This window comes from Pteronotus mesoamericanus, unplaced genomic scaffold (assembly GCF_021234165.1).
Source record: "Pteronotus mesoamericanus isolate MK-2021 breed Mesoamerican mustached bat unplaced genomic scaffold, CSHL_Meso_final contig_73, whole genome shotgun sequence".
Lineage (NCBI taxonomy): Eukaryota > Metazoa > Chordata > Mammalia > Chiroptera > Mormoopidae > Pteronotus > Pteronotus mesoamericanus.
The window spans coordinates 4,427,337-4,448,403 of record NW_026555245.1 but is presented as its reverse complement, the minus strand read 5'-3'; the positions used below and the strand labels follow the sequence as shown (position 1 = coordinate 4,448,403).

At 39.8% G+C, this 21,067-nt stretch overlaps 1 protein-coding gene and 1 pseudogene across 9 annotated transcripts; both read right to left on the bottom strand.

The window, feature by feature from the left end:
- Positions 1–1,368: 1,368 nt before the first annotated feature.
- On the bottom strand, positions 1,369–7,051 carry LOC129078486 (phosphoserine aminotransferase-like; annotated as a pseudogene).
- A 1,647-nt stretch (positions 7,052–8,698) lies between these two features.
- On the bottom strand, positions 8,699–20,924 carry HNRNPK (heterogeneous nuclear ribonucleoprotein K). Of its 9 annotated transcripts, none has more exons than XM_054582965.1 (17): positions 20,796–20,924; positions 18,739–18,812; positions 18,546–18,627; positions 18,063–18,160; positions 17,338–17,394; positions 15,810–15,853; positions 14,857–14,929; positions 14,262–14,333; positions 13,648–13,761; positions 13,180–13,308; positions 12,254–12,561; positions 12,088–12,142; positions 11,687–11,770; positions 11,369–11,384; positions 11,210–11,292; positions 10,652–10,821; positions 8,699–9,930 (listed from the first exon to the last, which is right to left on the bottom strand). In XM_054582965.1, exons 3-17 carry the CDS (start codon positions 18,601–18,603, stop codon positions 9,897–9,899), a joined length of 1,395 nt encoding a protein of 464 aa, XP_054438940.1. In that variant the 5' UTR covers positions 18,604–18,627; positions 18,739–18,812; positions 20,796–20,924; the 3' UTR covers positions 8,699–9,896. The 9 variants fall into 9 exon arrangements, with proteins under 9 accessions (XP_054438940.1, XP_054438947.1, XP_054438941.1 ...); XM_054582972.1 differs by having other exon boundaries at positions 8,699–9,870; XM_054582966.1 differs by lacking the exon at positions 20,796–20,924 and adding an exon at positions 20,442–20,545.
- Between the last annotated feature and the right edge of the window lie 143 nt (positions 20,925–21,067).

The following is a 21,067-nucleotide window of genomic DNA, read 5'->3' as shown; positions in this document are numbered from 1 at the left end:
CAATAAATGTGAAGAACTGCTTTTAAAAAAGTACAAAAATAAATACACAAAGGAATATTTATCTTGAACACAACCTGAGGCAGGAATTAAATGCTGATGTTTTATCTATGAGGTACGATCTGAGGGCATGACCATGTGGGAATGAAAAAAGAAAGTTCAGATGACAAGTAATGCAAGCAGATGCAGTATTGTGCTGGTAACTGCTTTACAGTGAGGCTTGAAGAGAGACAGTTAACCACTGTGTACAAGGGTTGTCACTGTCTACACTATACTGGACAAAACATATGGAGAAAATGTGCCTCGGAGCAGTTCGTAGGAGGGGGGAAAGAAGAAGAAATTCTCTCTCCCTCAGATGTTTAGGATTTTAATGTCCTTCACATATTTAACATAAAGTACTGACAATGAATAAACAATAAGGGAAAACTTCAGATCTTCCAGAATTCACAGGATCCCTTTGATCAAACACTGTAACAGAAACAGTCAAGTGAATAAAGAATAGGGGAGTTTACCAGAAAATTTTAGTTCAATGACATAACTAAAAATAAAAAAGCCACCAATCAGCCTTCTCTACTACCCATTGAAAGGAAAGCAAAAGTGAATTAGAGAACTTGTAAATCTTTTTTATGAAGCAGCTTAAAAAGGGGGGTGGTGGTGGGAAATGTGGCTAACGTAATGCTATAACGCACAAAGTCATGAATTCTAACAAATTCTAAGTCTCTACATTTATTGCTGAGAACTATTAGAAATATAAATGCATAGAGATATAAACTATTTGGTATTAAAAACAGACCTTGCTATATAAACGTATAGTAGTATGTCACTTTTATCTCTTTATGAAAATAATTGTATAAAGAAAGCCCTCCAATTGAACTTTAGCCTAGAACTCCCCCTAAACACTCATCACATGGTCACTGTTGAACTGAATTAATAGCTCTGGAACCCAGGAGGTCCCACCACTGTCATTTTGGAAGGCATCAAGATTGTGCCTAGAGGACTGCATCCACCCTCCACGATGTGTCTGTCTCCAGAAACATTAACTGCATTTTGCATAATTAAGGCCATAGACAAGTTTGAATACTGAGATCTAGCTGGAAAGAGTAGCAGCAAAGCTAGAATTTGTTAGAAAAGAAAGAGAAAGATTTTTAAAATGCTTCCAGATCAAGTCAGAATTAAGATATTTGTTCAAAGTCCTACCAGTTTGCAGAGCTGTGGATGTTTTGTGGTTGCTCTTTAGAAAAAGAAGAACGTAGAATAAACATGTTCATTCAAGAAAAAATACCACTTTTTTACCAAGTTTTTGTAACCATTCTCGTTATTTTTCCTTTTGTACACTACTCAAGGTCAGAGTATATATTGATTAGGATGTGTTCATAGCTCATATCTCTCCAAAGAATTTTTCATGAAGGCTGCCAACTTCTGAACATCTTCAATCCCGTTTGCATTATACAGAAAGGCCCAGATGCCTCCCAGACCCATGCCCTTTCAAAGAGATCATATGGAGTTCCAGACCTTTACCAAGAAATCGTTTTTCCCTAAAGCATTATCTTTTCTTGGCATTATGTTGCCAATGCATAATTGGATATTCAACTTGCTTCTATTCTTGGGTTCACTGGATATACATAGATTCCTTGAGATTTATCAATATCATGAATCATTTGAGATTGGGTGGAGCTAATCCTCTCCATGGCCACTGCACCACCACTGTTCTTAATCCACTCCAGGACCAAGCCCAGGTCACAGATACTGAAACACCAAGGTGTGTTGTACAGGAGTTGTTACCAGCTTGCACTTTGTATTCCAGGACTGAAGGATATTCGTTGAGGGCGAAGCTCAGCAGGTCATTGCGGATGATCACCACCGTGACCCCAGCAGAGCCTATGCACCAGAAGAGCAAATACCACACCAAACTTGGAGACATCCATTGGCTTAGATGGGAAGTCTGAGGACATGTCGCAAAATGACTCTGCTCCATGCATGGTCTCCTTGGTGCAGTAATTAACAGAGCAGGAGTTGGGGTTGAGGTTTCACAAACTTGGATCTGGATTTGCTGTGTAACTCCCAAGTTTAGGATAATGAACAATATTCACAGTCCCAAAGTTCTAAGCTGCTTCTGCGACCTTAGCTCACCACATAGCATATCTTTCTGTCTTCAGACCGAACAGGTTTTAAGGGGACAGCACTGAATCGGCCTGACCCATCTCTTTGCCTAATGACAGTGATTCTTGTCATTGTCTAGAACAGCTAACAATTCCTCCACAAGATTTTTTGTGTTGTGAATCATCTTAATGAAAGCAGATGGCCAATGGCTCATTTCAAGAACACTGTGCCAAGTCCTTTGTAGTAATAATTCTTTTTGTATCTCTAACTACAATGAGTGTGACAGCGTGGCGGTCTTCTGCCAAATGAAATTGACCGCCTGGCACCAGCACTCCACAGTGTTTCCTTGGCAGCACAGGCAGAGTGGACCTAGGGGACTGCTGGTGGGGCGGCATGCAGCTCTCTTCTTTCTCTTATTCCCAATTGGTCAGTTTTCCCCAGAGGGAGTAGACTCATCCATCATCCTGGTTGCATCATGCAGGCCCTTTGGTGGCTAGTCAGGAAGTCAAACCTCTTGCCTGTGAGGTATGGCATTTTTTTGAAGTCTGAACATGAAGGAAAAAAACAGAGAATTTGAGCACTTTTCTGATTGCCTTAATGTTCAGTGGCAGCCTTGAGAAAGAGCCTGGCACTCCCCTAGAAAATACCTGGTTTATGCCCCACATGGCATAACTTTGAAGGCCCAACTGACATTGACTGACAGCAGTGGCAGCTGAGATGGAGCCAGCAGCTGTCACCCATACTTTGTTACTGTCCTCCCTGAAATTAGCAACCCTTCCTTTTCAAGATAAGCCTCTTGGATTGAAGGGCTGCATATAATAGAAACTGACTAATTAGGTTTAAGCAAAAATAAATTTCTGGAAAGTTATGAAAAAGTTCTCAGGATGGATGGGAAGGCTGGATACTTGTAAACAGAAACCAGGCAGTTAGAATATTGAGGGCAGGCTGACGTGGCTCAGTGTATTGAGGGCTGGCCTGTGAACCTAAATGTTGCTGCTTCGATTCCCAGTCAGGGTACATGTCTTTGTTGCAGGCCAGGTCTCTGGTTGGGGGCATGTGAGAGGCAACCGATCTTTTGCACAAGAATGTTTCTCTCCTTCTCTGCTTCTCTTCCCTTCCCTCTAAAAATAAACAGAATCTTTAAAAAAAAAAAAATTGAGGGCAGGAACTTCCCAAAGTTCTCTTCTATCACTGCTTCTGAAAAAGCTAAGCGTGATCATTGTAACTTTCTTGCATCATTGCTCAAGATTCAAAATTACCAGCTTGGATCACAAGCTCACTCTCATGGGTGATGAGTCTCTATGGACCAGGACGTTTATCTCATCAAGCCCACATACAACTGGGAAAGGAAAACTCCAAAAGGAAAACTAGATATTATTAGAAAAAAAGATACTGATACTGTGTTAACAAAAGGTCCACTATAATTCACTATCCAAACTATTTTCTTCCCATATATGTACTTCCAAAAATACTCCTAAGAGAATGCAGTTATTTCATAAAATATGAAATATTTTGGCCCTGGCCGGGTAGCTCGGTTGGAGTATCACACCAAGTCAGGGAACATACAAGAGGCAAGCAATGAGTGTATAAATAAGTGGAGTAACAAACTGATGTCTCTCTCTCCCTTCCTCTCTCTCTCTCTCTCTCTAAAAATCAATAAGTAAAAAAGAAAAAGGAAAAAAATTATCACCCTTCCTCAGAAGGAAATAACTCACTGTTTACTTACTAGTGAATCCTAATGTAAGTCAAGGATGTCTGAGTGATGTAAATTTCTGCTCTAGCTCCAGCTCAGCTTAGATGGAGTCCCAGAAGGAGTGCCCCAGCCAGAGATTCTTGTGCAAGTTATTCACTGGGGAAATGCTCTCAGGTGAAAGGGACCAAAGGAAGCAGGATAGGGCAGGAAATTAATTACTCATGCTATGATTTGGTCTCAACTGGAGATTAATGTCAGCTTGATTTTACAGAGTTCTGGAGTCTGAACTGTACATAGAATTGGGCCGGTTTGACACAGGTACAAATAAATGATCTAAGTAAAAACGCTACCTGATCTACCAAATGAGGGCCCCAACCCAACTGGGACCGCCTCTACCTAAACTTACGGTTTGTCAGTTTTAGTCTTACCTCTCCAGATTTTATGGGGATTCCAGAGCCTCTAAATTCCCATATGCCTCCTTTCTTGTAAGTTCCTATTCCCACTGAGGGTAGACAAAACAAGTAAACTTGCCAAGTGAAAGTCAGTTGGTTTCTTCCAGTTTTAAATTGTCTAATTTAAGGGAAATAATTATTTAGTTAAGTAAGACCTCTAATTAGGGCTGGTTTTTTTTCTCTAACGGGTCTTTTTTTCACCTCCATCTCTTTAAGAACTTCCAAGATCTGGGTACAAAGGGCTTAGGTGTTCTGATAATGAGAGGAAAGAGCCTTTGTCAGCAACCTCTCTTTGACTTCTAGCTGAGGTGTAGTCGTGTACAAATTCTGGCTCCTGCTCTTCCCATAGTTATTACCACTGAGTGATTAAAACTAGCATAACTGATAGTCTGGTTTCTCAGCACTCAGCCCAATTGGTCTTCCTTGACTAACTTGATCTGACTTCAGCTTTCACTGGTATTTACAATCCTTTGAGTTTCTGCTGCATCTCTACCTATCCCCTGCCTGCTATGAGGTAACCACCTCCTTCCCCATGGTGACCCCATGGCAAGTCCATGAATACTCAACAGGCATCCCTCATACGCCATGTGGGCATAGAAGGAAATTCTGTGGAGTGTGTGATCAGTCTCTCTGCGCCAAAACATGATATGCCTCAATTTCTCCTGTGCGTTACCAGCCTATGATCATAGAGACACTTTGCAGCGTCCGGATAGAAATGAGGCTTCAGCGTTGCTTCTCTGCTTTTGGCTTCCTATTCATAACTGTCTGGAGTTGCTGCTCTAATCTGCCTCTTGCCCTGCACCAGACTGAACCCTGGGGGGGTGGTTTGGAGGGGCCAAGCTGGCACTTTCTGCTCCAATGTTGCTGCCAAATCTCTTTCCTTAATATCAAAACGACTCTCTGTCTGATAAGCAATTGTCATATACTTTCCCCTCCCTACCCTACAGACTTCTTATTCTAGGGGAACTGGCCCTTCCCTTCCATGAAGGCTGTTCCTCAATGGTAGATTTCAGGGAAAGGTCATCCTATCCAGATGCCCAAAAGAGGAAAATACTTGACAGAATTTTGAAAGGTGTGAGGTTTTGGTGATTTTTATTTCCCTCAGACTTATAGTTCTTGGGGTTAGAGGTCTGACTTTGGGGAAGCAGGGAGAACTAGGGGACTGTTGAGTTAGAGGACTAGAAATCCTTATGGGTGTGGACAAAAAATGAGAGGGAGGCTAGAAAGTTTTCAGGTCATAGGATAGTTGGTATTTCAGTTTACCCCAACTCAGTTGCTAGTGCCTGTTGCTCAGTAGGCAAACAAGGGAACCTGAACCCACAAAACATTTGCATTTTGTACAACCACTTAGCCCAGCAAATTAACTCATTTTAAATATAGACAAACGTAACTGCCTTGCTTTTCATTTTCCAGGTATTCCCTTCTTTCCTTTTCCTCAGGTTGGATTCCTTCTGATTGCAAGTGCTGAGGCCTATGTCTTGGGCAAATGATGTCCATCTGTGTACACAAGCTCTGATGTCTTTTTCATGTTAGGAGCAGGTGGCAGTTTTGGATCAACACACTGGTATTTTCGTTGTTTTAATGCTTCACATTGTTTTAGGCAACATTAACATCATGAATGAATATACGTGTATGTATACATACATCTTATAGTACTTTTTTACTCATCAATTACTGGATTGTTTCTTCAAATAGACTATTTTTGCTAACCACTGCACCCTTAGGGCTTACTTAGGGTGAAGTAACTGTCCCAGTGTACTTCAGGAACTAAATATGTGTGTTCATGAAAAGGTATGTTAAATTCTTGTGGTTCTTACTACACATTACTTAATTGCTGACAAAGGCCCTTCTCTCCCATTATCAGAAAACCTAAATAAACCCTTCGCACACAGACAACCTTGAGGATCTTGTAAATGTCGATGATAGACGTTATTAACAACTTAAAACTGTTAACTCCAGAAATTTAAAAGTGCAGACGCTGGATGCCTCTCTAGATTGATTTGTTCTCTAGTGAGAACAGAGGTGTGGGCTATTTAACCAGCACTGTTAATTTTGAACATGGTCCTAGGAACAGTTTGAGAAACACTGTGATACTACTCTGTAAAAGTTCAGTGTCACCAAGAAACTGGGACAGTTCCACTTCTAACTTGCCAGCAAGGGGCAAACCTTTATTATAAACAGATGTAAAGTGTTTAATTTAGCCAATAAGACTGAATCCCTTGCCCCTGACCCGTACAGCTTAGTTGGAGCATTGTCCCATAGATCAAAAAATTTAAAAAAAGCAAACTACATGGAGATGTTTTCATTTCTATAAAAATGCATTTAAAAAAAGATTGTATTTACTTTTAGAGGGGAACAGAGAAAGGAAGAAACAGCAATGTGTGAGATACGTTCATCAGTTGCGTCTTGCATGCTCCCAACCAAGGACCTGGCCCATAACCCAGGCATGTGTCCTGAGTGTAAATCAACCCAGCAACCTTTCAGTTCGCAGGCCCTCACAGGCCAGCACTCAATCTACTGAGCCACACCAGCCAGGGTTACATAAAAACCAATCTTAAAATATAGGCCTCTTCTACAGCACCTATTTTTTAAGATTTCACTTATTTTTTGGAGAGATGGGGAGAGAGGGGATGTTGATGTGCAAAGATACAGGGACCAGCTGCCTCACACCTCAACTGGGGACCTGGCCTGCAGCCCAGGCAGGTGCTCTGGGAATCCAACCATTGACCTTTCTGTTTGCAGGCTCAATCCACTGGGTGACACCAGTGAAGGATTCAGCAGCAATCTTAAGCAAGTCATGACCTGCCATGTTTACAGAACAGTAATTCTATTTTGGGTACTAATGTTAAGACATTCTAGGACAAAACCCCTTAAATGACTTTTGAGAAAAGTTACTAGTTTTATGGTAGTTCACTTTTGTAAAAGATTCAGCTTCTATTCATACCAGTGGTTATCAGTGATCAAAGATTTAGGTGTAACTACTGGATCATTCAATACAATGAAAGTATTTTCCATTAGTCTCACTATGAAGATAAACTTAGTATTTGAATAGCAGGGATGTTTCTCACTCCTGTAAAACCTTGGTGGAACTGGATTTCCAACATGTCTGTTGGCATTGGTAATAACTTGTCAAAGTTATGCTAAAAACATTTAGAACTTGTGTTTAAATTTTTAAAGCCTCTATCTATCCCGACCCATGTGTCTCAGTTAGTTGTCATTCCTCAAGCAAAAGCTTCCTGGGAATTGAACTCAGTCAGGGCACAAACCTGGGTTGTGTTCTGACCCAGGTAGGGGTGCTGAGAGGCAACCCACATTTCTTTTTCTCCCTTCCCCTCTCTAGTATCTTTAGGGAAAATAAATTAAAGCCTCAGTAAAATCAGTGTATGTACTCCTTACAAAATTGGTTCAATGTTGCACTAAATGTCAATTCTGAACCTGACATCAAAACTTCCTCAATTTCCAGCTTATGTTCAGACACCATTTACCAATAGTGGCATTGCAAAAAGGCCTCTGCCTCCCAGTTGTACACAAAACTTATCAATGCCAGACATTCTCTAATTCTTTAGTAGGTTCTTGTGTTCAAAATCTGGTTTATAAAAGGCAAAGATTAAAACTTTCCCCGAACAATCCATTCATTTACATAACTGACTTTTCAATGACCAACAGCAGCTTTTTGAAAACCAGTGTTCTCTCCAGGAATGATTACAACTTGACTAAATGTCACCACTGCTGATTTTTCTCTGGGGAGGGCTCATTTCAATGCTAGGAGGTTGTACTACTCTCAGCAGCCCCAATTTACCCGTACTTAAAATACTCAAGGGAGAGGCTAAGTAACACCAATGTGGCAATTCAGCCTAACTTCACCTTTGGGGAAACTTTATCACAGGTAGCATTCATTAGTTTTAAGTGATATGACATCATGTATCTCACTAGCAAGAGAACACTCAATTCCTCTCCCCTAAAAGGGGAGTGTTAATTAAAATACTCATTGCCTTAAAAAGCGTATTTTTGCATGTAACATTTGTGTACTCAAGAAAAATTGCCCACTTCACATTCTTCTCTTACACACGTCTCCCTAAGAAAACAAAACTACACCCATGAATCCTTTTCCAAGTAATTGAGGTCTCATGCCTCCTGGACAACTGGAAGTCAACAGGGAGTATCTTAGGAATTTATTGTAATATTTGCATATTCTCAAACTACTAGAACTATTCTACAATTAGAAACCTAAAAAAACTAAAGACTTTTCACAGGTAACATTGTGAACTTATAAAACTGCATGACTCAGCTCTTATGCTATTTACCACCCTTACCGGAGTGCATTTATAAATGCTAGAAAAACACTTCACACAAAAAATATATAATTTAAGATTACTGTATTTCCTTACAAGAGGAACGCTTTAACAAATTTTACAGGTGTCAATCAACCCTTGTTCAAATTGGGCACACATCAATCTAGCATTATGGGAGTTTTATTTGGAAGAGAACTTAACTATTAATACAAATGTCAAGATACTACACAAAACATCCACAGGAACTTTTTTTCATTTTTTTGAATTGTTCACAAACATTTCCTACATAACCCAACATACAACAAAGAAATGGTACATCTTTTTCTTTCAATTTGCATACAATGGGAAAAACAAGAATATATATTTTACAAAGTTTAACTAATAGACACTAGGCAGGCTGACAGTTTAAGTCTATAGGTGAGAAATTATCTAATAAAAAATAATCAGAATTTATTTAGCATCAGTCACTTCCATGACCAATTATTATTCCGATTAATAAAACTTGCTGCCACCAGGCTTCTGGTATATATTTATACCATTACTTTTTAGTACTGCTCCCCACCTTGTTCTTCACAATTACTAACATAGAAAACTGTTGCAAAGTAGGGGCAAGCATTTGCAAAAACAAACAAAATCCCCAGCTTATTATAAGCATGAGTGTGAATGATGGAGTTTCTACCCAAGCAATAAATGGACTTTCAAAACATCCAGAAATCACCAGAACCGAATTTGCCAAGATACTTTTTTTGCTTTAAGTTCAAGCTCAACAGAGGAGCTGAAAATCAAACATAGTGTTCAGGTTGATTTGGGGAGTTCAGCCATTTGAAAAATGACCATCTTAAAAAAAAAAAAATGACGACCAAAAATAGGTTCACTAAATTTATTTTAAAAATCATAAAACGTTTCTTACAAAAGAGCATTACATTCTGCACACTGCTCTGAATAAGATGCCAGGGGACATATGGACTACTGTTACTTTTCCTCCCTGTCCCACCCCCCCCAAATGTTACAGTGACCACAAAGTAAAGTGTTCACAATAATTACATGGGGGAATTTTCTTTTAACCACCAATAAACAAAAATTAAAATCCACTCACTCTGCTGCTGTTTCAAAATTCCAATGTTAGTTTTTGCACACCCTCCCCCCACCCTGTTTTTAAGGAACTAAAACATTACATCTGGTGAACAGCAAAGATTTCACTACACCTCAAATGCAGAACACCTATGAAGCAGAGGAATGTTGGCTTTTTAAACAGAAGCAGATTAAAAAAAAAAGATGCAGGACTCCTTCAGTTCTTCACTAGTCTTAGAAAAACTTTCCAGAATACTGCTTCACACTATAAAAAAGAAAAAATATCTTGCATTAGAATCCTTCAACATCTGCATACTGCTTCACACTATAAAAGAAAAGAAAAAAAAGTACGAATTAGAATTTTTGTTTGTAACATCTTAATCAACATTAAGACAATTTTCAATGCTAAATTAAAATGATAAGCATGTCCAGTATAATCAGAAATAAGAATTAAAACATTAGCAGTTATAAATTAGAGCAATGTAAAATTAAAAAAAAAAAGATTAATCGTGAACCAGACATTAGTAGAGCAGAATTAAGAAAATGAAATTAAAAGTTGTTAATAGTTGGTAGAAAAGACAAGAAATGCCAGTAAGGTGTGAAATGCTGCATTTTACAGCACCAATCATTTGTCCTGTAGAGGCATGGCCTGTGCCATATGGCAGACTGTGATTTGTTGTCGATTTAGTTATCTAAAAACAACAAAATCACTAGTCTTCCACACAGAACTAGACCAACATCCAATGAATCTTCTATATTTTCTACAGGCTCTGTATAATTTATAACAAGTGGTTTTGGCAGCAGTTTTCACCAGAGAAATGAGAAGTTTGCTTGGTTAAGGCTTCTTCCAGCAAGATTAGTATTGAATGTCTCCGTTTTTAGTAAGAAAGCAGAAGAAAATTAAAGCAAAGCTATTAGAATGTTTAGAAGTTAGGTCCCCAAAAGGTTGAGACACCATGGCTTCTAAAAAGAAAAACCAATTGAGAAGAAAAGCTTTTTAAAGTTTTAGTATGTGCAAGCTAACGTAACAGTAAACCTAAACTGACCTGTTCTGCAGCAAATACTGTGCATTCTGTATCTGGTCCTGTGTTCCTGTAATGGTAATGATCCGATCTTCGGACCCTTCTAAAGGCTCATCAATTTTGATCGAAGCTCCTGACTCATGACGGATTTGTTTAATCCTCTGACCACCTTTGCCAATAATAGATCCAGCCAACTGAAAAAATTTTCAAAAACAAGTGTTTATGACATACGTTAAAAGAAACCACATAACCTGTATTTTTAATGACCTTCACCAAGTGTATAACTTTATTTCTATATTCTGATTTTCAATGCCCTCTATCCAGTCAAGATTTGGATTACAACATTTTTACACTTCAGCATCTCCTTAATAAATTATTTGAGGACTCAAACCCTCTAACTGCTCTTCATAGTACTGGACATCACTCAGCAAATCTCAAACCAGAGAATGACACTTCACTAAATCCTTAAAAATGCAATTTTAATCCTAAAATGGAATTATTTTTGTTAAACCTTTTATTACAAGATTAAGGAACTTGAAACGACTCATTAACTGTTCCTTGTAATTCAGTAAAGATACTTACATCTTTGGGAATAGTTACTTGTGTAGTAATAATAGGTCCACCAAGATCACCATATGAGCCACGACCCCCTGCATAGGAATAATCTGATTTAAATAATGAGTATTAAGTTCATTTAGAAAGCATGAAATTATGTTTGATTTCACAAAGGAGAAAACTTACCATATCCGGAGCCACCCTAAAAATGGTAAGAAAACAAAACAACAACAAAAAAAAGAACAAAGTTACTTTGACTTCAAGACTACTTTTCAGGTATTTTAATAGTCCTAAAACCCCTCATTTTAGTAAACCGAATCCCCCCCCCCATATCTTCCTTCGTAAGTGTATGTTCAGAAGACAATCCCTAGGGCGAGAAATCTCTCAAGTACATGGCATTTAAAGAAAACAAAAATATTAACAAGAGGGGAAGAAGACCCTTACTGGTGAATAACAAACATCTTAATTATTACTGTATGAATGCAAACAACCATGATACTCAACCTGTGGTTCATAAGCCATCTGCCATTCTGAAGGGCTCCACGTATCTATTGCAGAGTCCCAAGTTTCATCAGCACTGAAACCAACCTGTGATAAGAGACGGAACTATTAACACGAAACCTGGCACTGTATTTTTGCCACAGAGCTGTTTTTATATGCCTAATTTCTATTCTGTTACTAAAATATGTAAATCAGCAATAATCACATATTTTGGGGAATAACAATGGCTCAATATTAAGTCGTAATAGTCTAGCAAACCAAGATGATGTAAGCTATCTAAGAAGCCTACTTCTAAGACAAGCTTTTCAATCGACAATTTTTGGGAACAAAATGTTAACTACGCCTGATTTTAAGATCCCTTATGCCCTCAACTATACGTTGATGATAAGTGAAAAAATTCTTACCATGCCATCATAACGGTCTCCAGGTCTTCCTCTTCTGTCATAGGCCATCAGATCCCTGCAAGAGTAGTACTGGTTGTAATGTCACACACATTAAATAAAACCTACCCTACAAACCCCACTGAAGTGTAGCCTCCTGTACATTAGTATGTGGGTGAAAAGACCTTACCCTCCTCTAGGTGGTGGTGGTGGTGGAAGAGGAAGATTCCGTGCTCTGCTGCCACCCCGGCCACCTCGACCCGGAGGTGGTGGAGGAGGTCCTCGCCGAGGGCTCATGTCATCATAATCTCTTCTAGATGGAGGCATTGGACGTCCACCCCGACCAGGAGGCATTCTGTCAAAACCACCTCTTCCCCGCATGGGAAATCCCACAGGACGTCCGCGGCGGTCATCAAACATCATTGTGAAGCCACCATAATCGTAGGTTTCATCATAAAAATTGGGATCATAAGGCTGTGCACGTCCTTTGATGGGAGACTAAAACAAAAACATAGCTGTTATTACAGAGTGAAGAAAAACAGCCTTGGTTCATAACTAACCACTCTTTTTACAAAATATTTAAAGTCCTCTATTTCTTCTGGCAGGTCCTTCAGACAAAAAAATATGCAAAGATATAGTAGAGGAAGGAAAGGACTGGGGCAGGGGGAAGCAGTGAGTCCAAACAAAAAGTGAGCCTTACTACTTGTGGGGAAAAAATTAGCAGCTTACTATCTTTACCCTAAGATATTAAGAGACTTACAGAGACAAATGCCTTTTACATTTCACAGTGGAGTCTATAAAGATGTTACCATTCTGAAGGATTACAGGATCACTATCTTGGGTGGGCCTATAACCCACACTGATGTTACCAGTTGGGAACCTATGCGATGTAGTACTGTAGAAACTTCCTTGAAGGACTAAAGGCCATAAAAATCTCACTAGCAATCAGATGCTCATTCTCTACAGTCTCCCCAAATTATTTCTGAATTACAGTGATAACTAGAGATGGGTGATAGAAAAATTGCTGAAGAAAATACAAGTAAAAGACTATGTATAAACAACCTGCAACTATTCTTGACATCTATGTGCTTCATTAAATATATATTCCGAAGGTACCTCTGATATGAGATCAAGGATGATCTTTATGCACTCTACAACCCTATCAGGTTTTCCTCCAATAAGAACGACTCTGTCAGTGGAATGAGGACAGCATTCCTGGAAAAGCTTGATTGTTGTCTGAGTGTTCTGTAATAAGTTAAAAAAATACATTAATTAATCAAAAGAAATAAAGTGTACCGAGGCTATGAAGCCTCAGAAGGTTCAGATAAACTTATTATTTGCCTTACGTAAATCCACCCCCTCATCTTGATAGCAACTCAACTTTTCAATGGTATAAAAAAATTTTGGCACAACAATGTGGTCAGACCTTATTGTGGTATTTTGATAACAAACTAAATATAGAAGTGATGAGGAATCTCAGGGAAGAAATTCAGAAGGGTGACTGGGAAAAGCCCACTGAACCAAGTCTATGTGAAAAACTATTTTCCAGTAATGTAACAGGAGAAAATAAAATGGTGCCTTTACCTCTCTAAGTTCTTTGATTTTAGCACCTTTGACCCCAATAATTCCTCCTGCCAGACTCTGATGAATCAACAGTCTCAATTCGCAGTCAAAGTCGCTTCCTTTATAGTGTTGGTACTGCAGAGGGAGAGTTATAAAATTTTAGTTCCAAATTAAAGATCCCCCAAATAATACACACTTATCTGCTATAAGCGTAACATACTGTTGCAGTGAGCAACCTGAATTTTTATTTCAATAACTTTACCAGTTATGTGCTTATTATCCTCAATAGCCAGGCCCAAAAAGGACATTCTGCACCACCTTAAAAAACTATTTTATTTTCAGGTCCTGCAACACCATACCCACACTGCAGCCATTTAGCATGTCGCTGTTACCACAATATTATTATTAACATTCAAATAACACCATAATATAAATGACTGCAAAGCACTTTGCAAATGTAGTTAATTCCCACTGCAGCATGGAGCAGGGTCAACAGTGAGTTGTAAGACCATTCATTTATCATGTTTTTAAGCCTTTTTCTATAGAGACGGGAAAAGCACACTATGTTAAAAACAAAATTGATCCTATGGGCCAGGCTCCATACTTCAGTGGGGTTCAATGGCACTATGACATACATTTAAGCATTCCACAGCATCAGATTCGAGCGGGAGCTGGCTGGTTGCAGTGGGTGATGGCAACTGCAGGCCCTGAAAGTAGAAAAATAAGAGTAATAGGTTAAGTGTCTAGTGTGATCAGGCTATTGTCGCATATATTGGTAAAGCTACTACAACATATTTCATTATCTACATTGTTAAATAATGAAAAACTGCTAATCTACACTAAGAACATACAATGTTTTTCTCTATAACAAATAATTACAGAATTAAAACATTCTCAAACTTCTCAAATACAGTCCTTTCTCATAGTCCTACAACAAATATTTTAACTTAAAAAACAAAAACAAAAAACTCCTCTGAAACTAAAGCCCATAGAATATGTGCTAAACCCATGCAAAATATGACCACAAATAGTTCATATTTACTCGAGTGGCCAGATTGCATTTTAAAATAAATTGTGTTCACAATCCTACACACTATGTAGCAGGCTGTATAGTGCTGCTGCTACAAGCTATTATACCCACTGTCTCTCTACCTCCCCCATTATGCCCCAATAAAACATACTTTCAACAACCCCTCCCTCAATTGGCAAATACATAAAAAAAGAGCCTACCTCTTCCAAGGTAGGGATGATTTTCTTCAGAATTTCTCCAATTGTTTCAATATCAGCACTGATACTCAATATGCTGTCAAACATCACAAATACCAGATAGTACAAAAAAGATGGAAAAGAAAAATGAGTTTTGTGTTTATCATTAGTAGTCATACAAACTTTTACAGAGAAGTAACATACAATTATTTAATACTCCCCATTTAAAGTAGCCTATGTATAGATTTAACACATGCATTTTTGTTTTATGCCCAATACAGACATGGTAACAGTATTAGGAGACTTGCAGAGAGACAGAGGAGAATGGGCTCTTGGAAGGGCTCAGATTAAGTGGGCAATAAACTGACCAGAACTGAAGCAGAGTTGAATATTTATGTTCCCCGCCACCACTAAGTTAATTAAGGATACCCTTGCCGTTACATTGGTAAAACTGGCACACCTTCTCTTAGGCAAAGTGGGGGAATATGCAAGTGGTGAACATTATACTTGGAGTAAGGTTATGGATACCAGTTAGAAATTAGATTACTAATGGGCTCTGCAAGAAAACAAATACAAATGCAAGACAAAACAAAGACAATACAAATGAGAAGTGAAGGAAAGTGAACCAGAGTTAGCATTTCATCAGAAAAAATTATGAACAGGCAATGTTGGGAAGCAAGGTGGGCCACAAAGACAGAGCGAGAGACTATTTTGGTAACAATCTGATTTACAATGCAGCAAATATGCAACACTTGAAGCTGTGCTCCTTCCATCGAAATAAAATTAGTGGATCGTTTGGGTGGGCAACTCACGGTAAAAGTTCAGTGACAAAAAGACTTAATGGGGAAAATAAGACAGAAACTTGAAAAACAATACACCGTCTAAAGGGGATACTATTTAATTATATAAAAGGCAGGTAATAAAATACATTTCTCTCTTTCTAATCAGGCAGTGAGGCATAAACTGTTGGGACATACCGCTCGGGGCCACTGCTGTCTGGGACTGAAACACTGGCATTGTACTGCATTGGTCATTGGCGTTCGTGGATGTTGGCATTGGGCATGGGCATTCAATCAGAAGTTGTCAAGTATGGTACCCGTTTGGCAACGAGCACATTTTTGGGCATAGCCAACCAGGGTTTTCACATGGGCGTTCAGGGGCGGATGGGCCAACGTCATGGTGGGCAACGCAGGGGTAAGTCGATCCAGTACATGGGCAACGGAGATATATGGCCAAAAAAACAAGGAGAGGGAAAAGGGGGAAAAGCAATAAATTTTAATTTAATACAAACTATACTCATACTCTCAATTAATGAAACAAGTTTAAGTTGTTCTGAAGACTAACACAATAATGGACTTCTCTATACCTGACTGTGGCTTAACATTTAAGGACCTTAAATGATGGTACTAGCTATTTAAAAAAAAAAAAAAAAAAAGAAAAAAAAAGAAAGAAAAAGAAAACAAACGATGTTTCAGTAGCAGGCTGGCTCATGAGGGTAGACACAAAACCTGTCATGACTCAGTTTACTGAAGTTCTTGAGGAAACGGGGAAATTAATAACCCAGATAATTATACAGAACATCTGGATTAAGAGGAGAGAGGTTTATAAAAGACAAAACAAAAATTCCCACATCACCAAAAACCCTAAAAAGACTAGTTGGTTTCCTGGAGGTTTAAAACACATCCCTAGATCCTAATAGGCAAGTTTGCAAAATTTTAAACGAATTTTTAAGTTCAGTTTACAGTAATCAAGAGGAACACACAAAGATCTGCGACCAAGAGAGAAATGAAATACTACCAAATAAGTATTTAACACAAAGTTATTATTTGCCTCAATTTAGCAAGAAAAACATTAAGAGCGTGTTCACTATGAGAAAAAATTTAAAAGGAATTTAGGTGTAGCCAAGTCCTATAAATATGCGCATTTCGGGTGATACCAACAATGTGTCTAATCACAAGAGTCAACCCACTATAAAATACGAAGACTCAAACAAATCATTGGCATTGACAAAAGGTTTCCCAATCTTAAAGATTAAGTGCCTATTCTCTTCTTTACCCATATTTAAATCATGCAAGCTCAACATTAATTTGTGTTCCATGTGCAAGCTGTTAAAGAACAGATGGACGATTAAAAAAAGGAAATAAAAATTTGAGTTTAATCAGCCACCTGCAATGGTTTTCAGTAATACTGTAATTGATTCACACACGGGAAATGGTGCGATTAAGGGTTTTTACACTGTCATTATTGTTATTTCTAATTAAGATGTTATCTTGCTTGAAGTGAATAATTTGGTGGCAAGTTATTAGAAAGTGAAGAGGTTTTAATATAGATCCCCCCACCCAACCCAAACTTTGTTAAACCAGGAACAGCAAACCTTGAAATTATCTATGCAATCAATTATTACAAATGGCTTGTATCTAAACTATTAAATGATTTCTATGATGCAACTCTTTAAATTTCTACAAACTGAAACTTCTTGTGTAGTTTAAACTCCTTAATACTTACGTCTGTACGCAGAGCCTTAATGTTCTTGCCTCCTTTCCCAATCACTGCCCCGGCATTCTGGAGAAGGTAAAAAGAAATTAATTTTGTTCTTTCCTTCTTGTGCTCTCAAGCTTTAACCAAAAGTCAAATGAAACCAACCAAACAAAAAACACCCAACCTCTTCTTCTGTCATAGGGACTGAAAATCTATTTGGGGATATCAGAATCAGGTTAAAAAGACACCAAGCATCTATGTGCTTTTTTCGTTCCAAACACCAAGACAGCTTTGGAATATTCAGAATATAAGAATATACCGAATATAAAACTTACACGCTTATTAGATTTGTAGTACCCATCTATAAACTTAAGTAACTTAGGTATGGGATACTTTCATATTGGGACCGGACAGTACCAAATAAACTGATTTGCTTTTTAGTACATTTACATTGTAATCAAGATTTGCTTATACTTTAAGAATCACCCATACCCTTCTCTTGGTCTGACCTGCAAGCCAATATATTAAGGGATTTCATTTTAATTGTTATCTAAAAAACAAAAACACCCCCCCCCCCAACAAAACAAAGACACAAAGCCACCACATGGCCTACAGGTTCGTTTAAAGTCACATAAATCTTTTAACATTCTTCAATCTTTAAGGCTTTGAAGGCTTCCCAGGGGGTCAAACGAGAAGTCATCTTAATTTCTACCCGAGTAAGAGCCATTTTCAAATTTTCAAGAAATTAATACCTTGCTCTGAAGCAGAATGCGTAATTCAACCATCTCATCAGTGTTTCTAGATCTTTTAAAAGCTTGTTCCTCTTCCATGTCTTCTGCAGGGCGTTTACCTAGAAATTAGAACAGTTAAAATTTCAAAGAAAGCACTAGCATCTTCAAGAAAACATATCTTTAATTATATTCAAGTAATTAACAGCTTAAATTAGAGAAAACAACTACGTTCTTAAGAGATTTGTTGCTAATTCCAAGTTTGTTTTAAAAAGGCCAAAGGCATTCATATTCTTGGACTTTTCAATATGGATCAAAGCATGCTCTCTCTTTCAGAAACTTCAAAATGCACGAAAATATTTTATACTGGTTTTGCCTCTTAGTTTACAGTTACCTATGCAAACAAGGATTACTTTTAGTTCATAAATAGAAGCCCAGAATTAACTCACAGGGATACCCAACTAAACACAATGATAAACAACAAAATTAACAGAAATGTTCTCTTACCAAATTCACCGTTGGTTTCGGTGTTGGGGAAGGTTTCCTCTGGCTGTTCAGTTTCCATTTTCTTGGATTATTGAACACCAATCTGTTTAAAAACATAAAGAAGCTAGTACATTTGGCTTATCGGAAAAGAAGCTGTGCATGTTGCTAAATATTAAAAAAAAAGCAAAGAAATAAGTCTGCTTCTAGAACATACCAATTATATATCCTTGCAGAGAAGAACTGAAGTGTTCTGGGCGGGACCAACTGACACCCTAGTGCTGCAGTAGCCTAAAAAACCAACATAAATCAGTTTTGCCTTTGGGATGCTGATTACTGGATACTAACAAACACTGATCTGAACACAAACTGAAGAGCTAGTTCTATAACTTGTTTTTTCATCTTAGGGTCTTAAAACCTCAAATGATTGCCTTAGAAATCCAAAGCAATCCCACTGGACACTTTTTCCCCCCGAAAGTCCCCCCACAGAAAACTAGTTATTCTTTGATAAATACAGGAACGACCAAAGGCACAGCAGCCCATGAACCTCAATTTCCCCTCCAAAATTTAATTTGTACAAAAAATATAAAACTAGTTTTATATTAAAATTTTAAATCGTTTTGGGTTTCTTTCCATTGGGACTGGGAATGCTTATTTTCTAAAACCGCGGAAGTTTCCAAATACAAAGGCAAACTCAAGCCATGTTCAATAATCAGGTCATTCTATTTAAGGATTAAATCTCAGAACCCTGATTTAAGAGCAAACCGTAACTGCCAATACTGTTCGACGTTCCACAGACTTAATGGAGCTCTTGAACGCTAGCAAGATATTGTACTCTAGGTTAAAAAGGGCATATAACCTAATAATTACACCTTTACAAACAGACTGGTTATAACACTGCCAACAGCCTTTATCTCCCCTCTTAGAACTGCCAGAGGCGGGAACATGTGGCCCCTGCTTAAAAAAAAAAAGGGGGGGTACACCTAGGTAGCCCAGCGCTAAAATAAAAAGGGGGGAGGGCACCATTTATGCCCTCCATTCTTCCATACAGTTTGTCGATAAACCACTCTCCCAACGACTAACTGAAACTCTCTCCTTCGGGCCTAACATTCAGTTAAACACTGAAGCGTGGCAGAATATTTGGCTAAAGGAGTTTAAGGACAAACAGAGGCGTCTATTTGTAAGAATAAAACGTTGCCGCCGTCCTCTAATCGCCATTCCTCAGATCTCAAAAATCGCTATGCGCGCGCACGACCAGCCGAGCCAACATGCATTCCCGTCCCCACGCGCGATACCAGAATCGGTAACAACCGAGTAACAGGAGTTGAAAAAGCCAGAGGCGAGAGCAGAAGCGCCGCCACTCTCCAGGATCCGACAGGAAATGGCGGCCTGTGTAATGGCGACTACGTGCTACTAGGCGGAGCCGGGAGCCGACCCCCTCCCCCACCCACCACGCGGTCCCGAGATCTCATCCTCCGCACCCTCCCCCCACCGCGGGAGAGACAAAGCAACGGAGGCAGCCCCCGACCGTTCGACCTCTCTCGCACCCTCTCCAAGCCCATGCAGGGGCTGCGAAAGTGCGGCGGGGCCCACACAAAAGACAGCATTCTCTACCGCCCTGGGGCTCCGCCCGCAGAGCCCCCTTTCTCCCCCCTACAAAGAAACCTAGTCCGCAAAACTAAAAACTACAGCTCATCCAACTGGCACATGCCTCGCAAAGCCCCAAAGCCTGTCGTACCACAACGAAGACTGCGGATATACGCTCAGGGAAATGGCGGAGGTGGGGGGAGGGGAACCGGGCAACGTTCTCTCGCTGAGAATCAGCCAACCACCGAGCAGCCCCCAAACGCCTCCCTCAAGTGACAAAATTCGTCTCCGACCCTCGCTCTCACGCGCCGTATGCCTATCTCCGCTCCTCACCGCGCGAGGCCGCCGTCCCTAAGCTTCCGCGCCGCCTCAACCGGTCACAGTTAGAGAACGAGCCCACGGCCCCGCCGCTCTCCCCCGCCTCCCGCGCTCTGCTACCCCGCCGCCGTGCCCGATTGGCTACTCCGGCTTCAGCTGTGGCGCCACGGCGAAGCGATTGGTCTAGGACCGCTTCAATCAAGGCGCCGGAGGAGGCGACACCCCGCCTCCCACCGGCGCCTCCCTTCAGGCTGTGAGGCCGCTGAAGGCCCGAGAAAAACCGGACTTGGAAAAAGTCAACGCAGCCTTTAGGGAGCCCAATCCCTTTCCTGCGTCCGTAATGCCGAAGTCCCAAATAACCCCAATTACCTATAGGCCGTAAACAGGCGGAACGTAAGCAAAACGTCGAGGTTCCTGCTGCCGAGAAACAGAGGATAATGGCGTCCGCAGCACTTTCGCCTGGTGCGCCCTCCTCCTCTCTCTTTCGCGCACTCACTAGCTGGGGGAGGGGAAAAGCCTCTCGCGAGAACTAAAGACTGCCTCGCACAGGCACAAGGAGGGGGCGGGGAAGGGGCGTTTTTGGGGCCTGGAGCGATCTTTTGGGTTTAAGGAGGGGCGTGAGCGCGCGTCGGTCGGGCGGG

Coding starts and splice junctions, on each gene's coding strand:
- HNRNPK (XM_054582965.1), bottom strand. CDS start 18,603: ATGGAAACTGAACAGCCAGAGGAAACCTTCCCCAACACCGAAACCAAC. Junction 12,562..13,179: donor TCCTTGATCTCATATCAGAG/GTACCTTCGGAA, acceptor TTTTTGTTTTAG/TCTCCCATCAAAGGACGTGC. Junction 11,771..12,087: donor GAGACCGTTATGATGGCATG/GTAAGAATTTTT, acceptor CTCTTATCACAG/GTTGGTTTCAGTGCTGATGA.